Source organism: Oncorhynchus keta, chromosome 30 (assembly GCF_023373465.1).
Source record: "Oncorhynchus keta strain PuntledgeMale-10-30-2019 chromosome 30, Oket_V2, whole genome shotgun sequence".
Classification (NCBI taxonomy): Eukaryota; Metazoa; Chordata; class Actinopteri; order Salmoniformes; family Salmonidae; genus Oncorhynchus; species Oncorhynchus keta.
This window is the reverse complement of record NC_068450.1, coordinates 40,104,448-40,114,089: the sequence shown is the minus strand read 5'-3', so window position 1 is coordinate 40,114,089 and position 9,642 is coordinate 40,104,448. Positions and strand designations below refer to the sequence as shown.

At 42.4% G+C, this 9,642-nt stretch overlaps 1 protein-coding gene across 2 annotated transcripts; it reads right to left on the bottom strand.

The window, feature by feature from the left end:
• Window positions 1-505: 505 nt before the first annotated feature.
• Window positions 506-8,995, bottom strand: LOC118363117 (transmembrane protein 144). Of its 2 annotated transcripts, none has more exons than XM_052488428.1 (12): window positions 8,808-8,995; window positions 8,314-8,481; window positions 8,100-8,180; window positions 7,903-8,002; window positions 7,598-7,678; window positions 7,381-7,459; window positions 6,896-6,969; window positions 6,564-6,682; window positions 4,885-5,004; window positions 2,654-2,751; window positions 1,551-1,604; window positions 506-1,110 (listed from the first exon to the last, which is right to left on the bottom strand). In XM_052488428.1, the coding sequence occupies exons 1-12, from the start codon at window positions 8,914-8,916 to the stop codon at window positions 1,027-1,029; spliced, it is 1,167 nt and encodes a 388-aa protein (XP_052344388.1). In that variant the 5' UTR covers window positions 8,917-8,995; the 3' UTR covers window positions 506-1,026. The 2 variants fall into 2 exon arrangements, with proteins under 2 accessions (XP_052344388.1, XP_035599716.1); XM_035743823.1 differs by having other exon boundaries at window positions 8,100-8,222; window positions 8,808-8,993.
• Between the last annotated feature and the right edge of the window lie 647 nt (window positions 8,996-9,642).

Genomic DNA, 9,642 nt, shown 5'->3' with positions numbered 1-9,642 from the left:
AATTGTGGGACCTTAGATAGCTGTGCCTTTCCAAATCATGTCCAATCAATTAAATATACCCCAGGTGGACTCCAATCATGTTGTAGAAACATCAAGGATGAGCAATGGAAACAGGATGCACCGAGCTCAAATTCAAGTCTCATAGCAGAAGGTCTGAATACTTATGTAATTAATGTATCTGTTAATAGTCGCTAAATTTAGAAAAACCTTTACCTTTCATTATGGGGTTGTGTGCAGATTACTGAGGAATTTATTTTAATCGATTTTAGAATAACGCTGTAACATAACAAAAATTTGGAAAAAGTAAGGCGTTCTGAGTACTTTCCATGTATTTTGTTCAGTATAGGTAATCTGGGAAGAGAGGTACACATCCACCATTTGATTTTCAGATAAAACCATGAAGACTGAAAGGCAGCAGTTTGCCTCAATTTATGCTGTAGATTAGCACACTATTTAGGGTTCCTGTTTTCCCCACTAGGTTCACTTCAAAGTTCACTGCTCAAACTTGTGAGTGTTAGCCATTTTATTCAAACATGTCCCACATAAAGATTAACATTAAGATCTTAAAGATTATGACTTTAACACACATACATAGTAAAATACCACAGACAACACCATAAATATTTTCAGTAGAGTATGAACATTTTAAATTAATTATACATCGTCCCTCTTAACATTCAAAATGCCCTTGAATTCGTCAAACTATTGAATACGTGACAACAGAAGTCCCAGCAACAGCTGAACCCTCATTAACCAGGTGATCAAGTGCTCCATTAGATGTACAGACTAAACTGAAGGACTATCAGAGACAAACACACTTCACCATCTAGGGCCCTGTTCATGAGGGTGTAACAGAGAACATTCAAATAGGAATGTAATTGTCCAGAACAAATATGATTGTCTCAGACAGAATAGGGGATTGTGAATCAGCTCTGTCCATTAGCTTTCAAAACACATCACCTCAGGACTCCTTTAGGATGGCCACTCCTGTATAAATGCTGCCATCTAGGGGGTATATTGATTATGTTACACATTGGAGAAGGCCGTCAACATTGATCCAGTCAGGACAACACAGGAGGCTACTATGAAGATTGAACAGTTTACCAAACCCTGAAACAAAACAAGCATTAGTCAATACAGCAAATATCTGGTGTCATGTCACTGTCAAATTGGGTTGGCACAGGCTAACCATAATGTGAGCGGAATGGTGTTGAAAAGGGAGGGGCATGCATAAGAGCAACAGGATATAAAATATATGACATTGGGCAAGCTAATCAGAACTAAATTATACTCAGCCGGGGTCAAAAAGGGATGGGATGACCAGCTACTTCAAAATCAGCATGGTTTGTATTACATTTGGAAATTCTAGGGCAAAAACTTTATTTAGAAAATTAACGTGGAACTGGATTTCATCTGTCCGCAAAATTACATAAATGGCTGAGAGTTCATACTTCAATTTCAGCAATTGTCAAGTGTGCCTTGTTCCCAGAAGCTGAGGCAGTTTCTTAGACTAATAAATCAGCTAAATTTGCTCACTCCGGGACACTTACTTTGACTTCTTTGAAAACCAGACTTCCCCACAGAGCTGCAACTAGACAATTACCCTAGGAAGAGGAATTATGTTAATTGAAATGATTGGATCACTTACATGTTTAAAAAGCACCATTGTCAGGTCCTCTCCATTTAGCATTACCGGGAACGGTAGCACATTTTCAAGAAACTGACAATGGAGCAAACTTTATTCTGTAAAAAGACATCACCAAATCTCAATGTCATAACCTATACACAGACATAGGCACAAGTTATGTGCTATACAAACTGAGTCATTTAGCAAAAACACACTACATGACCTAAAGTATGTAACCTGCTCGTCGAACATTCACTCCAAAATCATAGGCATTAATATGAGATGGTCCCCTCTTTGCTGCTATAAACCCCTCCCCTCTTCTGGGAAGGGTTTCCACTAGATGTTGGAACATTGCTATGAGGACTTGCTTCCATTCAGCCACACGAGCATTTGTGAGTTGGGCGATTAGGCCTGGCTCAGTTAGCGTTTCCTGTCATTCGCCAAATCCTGATTCGTACATCAGGCTGCCAGATGGTGAAGGGTGATCCATCACTCCAGAGTGCAATGGTGGCAAGCTTTACACCACTCTAGCCAACACTTGGTATTGCGCATTGTGATCTTAGGTTTGTGTGTGGCTGCTCGGCCATGGCACCCCATTTCTTGAAACCCCCGACAAACAATTAGTGTGCCGACATTGCTTCCAGAGTAGTTTGGAACTCGGTAGTGTGTTGCAACTGAAGAGACTATTTACGCGCAACGTGCATCAGCAGTCCAATTATGTGGCTTACCACTTCGCGGCTGAGCTGTTATTGCTACTAGATGTTTCCACTTCACAATAACAGCATTTACAGTTGACCGGGGAAGCTCAAGCAGGGCTCAGATTTGACTGACTTTTTGCAGTGCCACAGTGAAAGTCAAAGCCCTTAAGGTCAGTCTACTGCCAATGTTTGTCTATTGAGATTGCATGGCTGTGCGCTCAATTTTATACACCGGTCAGCAACTGGTATCACTGAAACACCCAAATACACTCATTTGAAGGGGTGTCCACACAAAGTATGTCAGGGGGCATCCCAGAGGTGTACTTACTGCACAGACGATGGGAAAGGTGACCACAGCACTAAGGTAGTTGTTAGCCAGAAACCAGCAATAAGTGGCCAACGTCCACATCAGACCTGACAAAAAGCCTGAACATAGGATAATGAGATTTAGTGACACCCTACTTAACATTCTTTACAAAATAATATCACATGGCATTATCTTTCCCGGCCCAATTCTTTAACCAAGTGTTTCTCAACTTGGGTCCTCAAGTACACCCAATAGTACATATTTGTTGTGACACTGGACCAAAATCTCCTGATTCAATTTGTCAAGGGCTTGATGATTATCTCCTGATTCTGCCTCCTCAACCCTCCTCTCCTCCCTTTCTGCATCCTTTGACTCTCTATGTCCCCTATCCTCCAGGCCGGCTCGGTCCTCCCCTCCCGCTCCGTGGCTCGACGACTCATTGCGAGCTCACAGAACAGGGCTCCGGGCAGCCGAGCGGAAATGGAGGAAAACTCGCCTCCCTGCGGACCTGGCATCCTTTCACTCCCTCCTCTCTACATTTTCCTCCTCTGTCTCTGCTGCTAAAGCCACTTTCTACCACTCTAAATTCCAAGCATCTGCCTCTAACCCTAGGAAGCTCTTTGCCACCTTCTCCTCCCTCCTGAATCCTCCTCCCCTCCCTCCTCCCTCTCTGCAGATGACTTCGTCAACCATTTTGAAAAGAAGGTCGACGACATCCGATCCTCGTTTGCTAAGTCAAACGACACCGCTGGTTCTGCTCACACTGCCCTACCCTGTGCTCTGACCTCTTTCTCCCTCTCTCTCCAGATGAAATCTCGCGTCTTGTGACGGCCGGCCGCCCAACAACCTGCCCGCTTGACCCTATCCCCTCCTCTCTTCTCCAGACCATTTCCGGAGACCTTCTCCCTTACCTCACCTCGCTCATCAACTCATCCCTGACCGCTGACTACGTCCCTTCCGTCTTCAAGAGAGCGAGAGTTGCACCCCTTCTGAAAAACCTACACTCGATCCCTCCGATGTCAACAACTACAGACCAGTATCCCTTCTTTCTTTTCTCTCCAAAACTCTTGAACCTTGGTCCTTGGCCAGCTCTCCCGCTATCTCTCAGAATGACCTTCTTGATCTAAATCAGTCAGGTTTCAAGACTAGTCATTCAACTGAGACTGCTTTTCTCTGCATCACGGAGGCGCTCCGCACTGCTAAAGTTAACTCTCTCTCCTCTGCTCTCATCCTTCTAGACCTATCGGCTGCCTTCGATACTGTGAACCATCAGATCCTCCCCTCCACCCTCTCCGAGTTGGGCATCTCCGGCGCGGCCCACGCTTGGATTGCGTCCTACCTGACAGGTCGCTCCTACCAGGTGGCGTGGCGAGAATCTGTCTCCTCACCACACGCTCTCACCACTGGTGTCCCCCAGGGCTCTGTTCTAGGCCCTCTCCTATTCTCGCTATACACCAAGTCACTTGGCTCTGTCATAACCTCACATGGTCTCTCCTATCATTGCTATGCAGACGACACACAATTAATCTTCTCCTTTCCCCTTCTGATGACCAGGTGGCGAATCGCATCTCTGCATGTCTGGCAGACATATCAGTGTGGATGACGGATCACCACCTCAAGCTGAACCTCGGCAAGACGGAGCTGCTCTTCCTCCCGGGGAAGGACTGCCCGTTCCATGATCTCGCCATCACGGTTGACAACTCCATTGTGTCCTCCTCCCAGAGCGCTAAGAACCTTGGCGTGATCCTGGACAACACCCTGTCGTTCTCAACTAACATCAAGGCGGTGGCCCGTTCCGGTAGGTTCATGCTCTACAACATCGCCACCTTCCGGAGACACCTGAAACCCCACCTCTTTAAGGAATACCTAGGATAGGATAAGTAATCCTTCTCACCCCCCCCCCCCTAAAATATTTAGATGCACTATTGTAAAGTGGCTGTTCCACTGGATGTCATAAGGTGAATGCACCAATTTGTAAGTCGCTCTGGATAAGAGCGTCTGCTAAATGACTTAAATGTAAATGTAATGATTAGTTGACAAGTTGAATTAGGAGTTTGTCAAAAATGTGTGCTGTTGGGGGTAGTCAAGGACTGGAGTTGGGAAACACTTCTAAGCCAGCCATGGACTCAATCTGCCCTCATGGATGATGAGAAACCCCCATGATTGCATCAAGCCCATATTTTAAGGGGGAGGGTAGAAGTTTAGGGCACAGTTCAGGCAGAGGAGAGAATTAGAATTTGAGTGGAGAGCACCTGGCAGGATGGCTCTGGAGAACAGCCTGGGTCTGCTCCTCATGGCTACACAGTAGATGGAGAAATACACCGTGCTGGTGAGGTAGATTCCACAGCACATGGCAAACACATAGTCAAGATCTAGGAAATGGGGGGCATATTAGGTTGACAATATGTAGACTTAACACGTTGTGCAGGCTAAACACTTCAGCATTACACAAATTACTGAGTTTAACTTCACTAGTGTAGGGGGCAGCATTCAGAATTTGGGATGAAAAGAGTGTCCAAATTAAACTGCCTGCTACTCAGGCCGATAAGCTAGGATATGCATATAATTAGTAGATTTGGATAGAAAACTAAAGTTACCAACAGAACTGATATGGCAGGCAAAAACTTGAGGAAAATCCAACCAGGAGGTACTATTATTTTGAAAGGCTGTATTTCTAATGAAAGCCTTTCCACCATACAAAGACTTAGGACCCAGTTCACTACCTCTATGGCTTCCACCACACGTGGCCAGTCTTTAGGCATCGTTTCAGACAGTACTTTCAAAAAGAGGACAGTACTTTCAAAAAGAGGACAGTACTTTCAAAAAGAGGACAGTACTTTCAAAAAGAGGACAGTACTTTCAAAAAGAGGACAGTACTTTCAAAAAGAGGACAGTAGAAATCCAGACATTAGTCCTGCGCATGACTGGGAAGACACCTTTCTTGTTTCTCCTTTTCTATTGACAAAGCTTTTGTCCGGTTGAAATATTATTGATTATTTATGACAAAAACCTGAGGTTTGATTTTTCTACTAACGTTTATTGGACTTTTAAAAAACTTTGTCTTGGTGTTTAGAGCGCACCTTGTGCCTTGAGGTTTTTGGAGATAAAGAGACATTATCGAAAGAGACATTATCGAAAGAAATTAACATTTGTCTAACATGGAGACCTGGGGGTGCCACCAGATGAAAATCAAAGGTAAGTGATTCATTTTAACACTATTTCTAACTTGTGACACCTCTCCTTGGTTGGAAAATGGCTGTTTGGTTTTGGTAGCAGGCGCTGACCTAACATAATTGCAAAGTGTGCTTTTGCCGTAAAACCTTTTTGAAATCTGACACAGCGGTTGCATTAAGGTTAACTTTAAATGTATGTTAAATAATTGTATCTTAGATCAATATTTATGATGAGTATTTCTGTAATTTGATGTGGCTCTCCACTTTCACCGGACATCTGAGACAATGCATTTCTGAACACACCAATGTAAACTGAGGTGTTGGATATAAATATTAACTTTATCGAACAATACATACATGTATTGTGGAACATGAAGTCCTATGAGTGCCATCTGATGATCAAAGTTCAGTGATTAATTTAACCTCTATTTCTGACTTTTCTGAGCCCTCTCCTTGGCTGGAAGATGGCTGTATAGTTCTGTGACGAGGCGCTGACCTAACATAATTGCATGGTGTGCTTTCGCAGTAAAGCCTTTTTGAAATTGGACACTGGTTGGATTTACAAGAAGTTTCTTTAAAATGGTGTATAGTCTTGTATGTTTGAGGAATTTTAATTATGGGATTTCTATTTTTTTGAATTTGGCACCCTGCAATTTCCCTGGCTGTTGTCAAGGTGGGACGCTACCATCCCACTTGTACCAGAGAGGTTAAATCGTGATTGGCTACAGTCTCTAGGATCCTGCCACCTAGCACCTCACCGTATAGACTGGCTCCATAGCAGATGCTGTCGTGGTCTGCCGCATGGCTTTTTATGTAGAGGATTGGAACAAAGGAGGCCCCATACAACAGGCCGGCAACAACAGCCAACAAGCAGCCTCTAAAGAAGTCAAAAGGGTGGTGAGAGCGTTTCTATGACTGCATCGATAATTACTGAGTTAGCCCCATGTCCAAAAGTCAAAAGGAAATTAATGTTCAGTTGAGTAAGTCACGTCCCAACATGTAACTAGAGCCCAAATCAATTGGCTTCAGCGCAGCTCCAACCACTCAATTGTGAACGCAACGATCATGAGTGATTAAGGGGTGTACTCACACACAGCGTTTTCTCTTTGCTCCCATGACATCCACCCAGGACTCTGAAGGCCCATAGACACCAGAATTCACAATCTTAAGTAGACAAAATAGTCAAGTCAGATGTGTACACGATAAGTCAGCACAGCAGTTTACCATGGTCATCTCAATGCAAACTCAAAATACATTTCTGCAGTTGTGACAAGTCTGTCCTGTGGTGGCAGAAGAATTGATCATTACACTTTTCGCCTCACTGATGTTTCTAGAGAGCTGTTACAGTAAGTGTCATGAATTACACACTTTATAGACAAACCAGTCATTAACTGATGTGCGGTAATGTCTTGGGTGTTAAATCTGGTCTTGCTGTGAAGTTGCGGTGTGGAATGTGTTGTGGTACGCTTTCATGTCACTGTTATCCAAAATGATTATTTTTTTAAATGAACTGAATTGATACTGCATGGCTATTGAGCAAAGGCATTTATACTTCCAAACATCAAGCATAATTACCCTGTTAATCAGTAAAGGGGTGCATTCTAAATGTGGAAGTTCTCCAACATTAGTCCTCACAAAGAAAAGGATGAGTCCACTGGAAACAAAAAAAAATGGTAAATGCCATGCGATTGTCATGAGAGTTTCAATAGACTATATAAAATTAATAAAAAATTGACCAGTGACAAGAATATTATTCTGAGTTATTGGATTAGGTGCTTTCATGACTCATTACCTCAACAAGCACAAACCAGCACCACAGTAGTTCAATACTGGTCTGGCAACTTCCTGTGCTTCAATACCAAACAATCCAAACCTGTTGAAAAAAATAATAATTACCTCTGACTCAATGTCTGGTCTAAGAACATATTTCCCATGGAAATGGTTCTTTTGAGCCTAAATATGAATTGCCCTTTCAAATGTAAAATATGAGGACTTACTGTGCAAAAACAAATATGAGGACTTACTGTGCAAAAACAAATATGAGGACTTACTGTGCAAAAACAATATATATATATATCTACAAAAAAACAACCTTACCTTGAACTTATCCAGCCCATCAGCAAACTGCTGGATCCCCAAATACAAACTCCAAGTCCAAGGCCAATGGCTTTTACTACAGGGACAACTGTTAAACTGCCTGTAAACATTGATGAAACATTTCAGTAGTTCAGGGGGGTTGGCCCAATTTATGTTTGTGTGAAGGTTACAGTACAGCTTGAAAGTTTGAGTCATACCCGTGGCCCAGGCTGCACCTCCCAGCATTGCCAACGGATGGAATTTGGGAGAGTGGAGTATCAAGTCACCAATCATCGAAACTACCAATATGGATGCACAGTTCACCCACTGGAAAAACATCCCTGAAGATGTATTTATGTTAAAATATTACAAGATGGTCAAATGAGAGAAGTTTAAAATCATGCATTATGATTTTTTTTATGGATCGCTTACCATCACCAGTTTCTATCTTTTTGACAGGGACAAAGTTGCTGCCATACAAGATCACAGCAATACTGTTTGCAACAAAGCCATAAGCCATTTCAGTCGTGTTCGATGAACCGAGTAAAGGTAATCTTCTTACTTCAGTGTTCATTGTAGCATTTTCATAAACATGCACATCTGAAGAATGTTACTGAATTTAGTCAAGGGCCATTTTATCAGCATCAAGTAGTCCAGTAATAACCATTGACAAAATCATTTCATATGCTGTTATTATAAATATAACATTTTGAAATGAATGATGTGAACCTTTAGCAACATACAGCAATATGAAACAGGATTAAACGAGTGTTGTCTGGAAGACTGCTCAAGCAGCCAGCCATAGTTTCTTCAATATGCACTGCAGATAATGATCATTTCAAGGCAGCATGCATTGTTGATTTTTTTTTTACCAACTCAAGCATCTGTTTGCTAGCACATAGGTATATGGTGAGTAGGCTACATACCTTGTTTGACTTTCTCTGCTTCTGAGAAATTCCCCGGAGACAACCACATCATGGCAGCAATTAGGATAAAAAGTTTAAACATGTTTACATCTAGCATATCTGCCACCATCGACGATAACCTGTTTCAAAACTTGCGCAGATGATCGGCCATTTTTTAAGGACAGTACGTGCAGTTCCACAACAAGGAATAATGTCACAACAGCTGACACTAATTAAGATAGGCAATCAATTAGGCTGCTGGGCTTAATTTTGGGTGTGTTCCCCAGTGGCGATACTGATGCAGGTTAGGTGAATGAGATTAAGGTCAGGAAAATAATTAGGGTTAGGCTCAGCGACAATGCTTCAGTTGTCCCCAACACTAGTTGGCCTACTCCATCTAAACAATAATTTGATCTTAACAGACTTGCCTACTTAAATAAAGGTTACATTTAAAAACTTTTTTTTTTAATCTAGCCAAAATAGTATTTAGTTATTTTGATTTTTTAATTTAACATTTATAGGCAAGAAAGTTAAGAACAAATTCTTATTGACAATGACTGCCTACACCGGCCAAACCCGGACGGCGCTGGGCCAATTGTGCACAGCCCTATGGGACTCACAATCACAGCCGTTTGTGATACAGCCTAGATTCGGACCAGGGTGTCTGTAGTGACACTTCCAGCACTAATATAAACAGAAATTTTATCTTTCTTTAACCAGGCAAGTCAGTTAAGAACACATTCTTATTTTCAATGATGGCCTGGGAACAGTGGGTTAACTGCCTCTTCAGGGGCAGAACAACAGATTTGTACCTTGTCAGCTCAGGGGTTTGAACTCACAACATTCCAGTTACTAG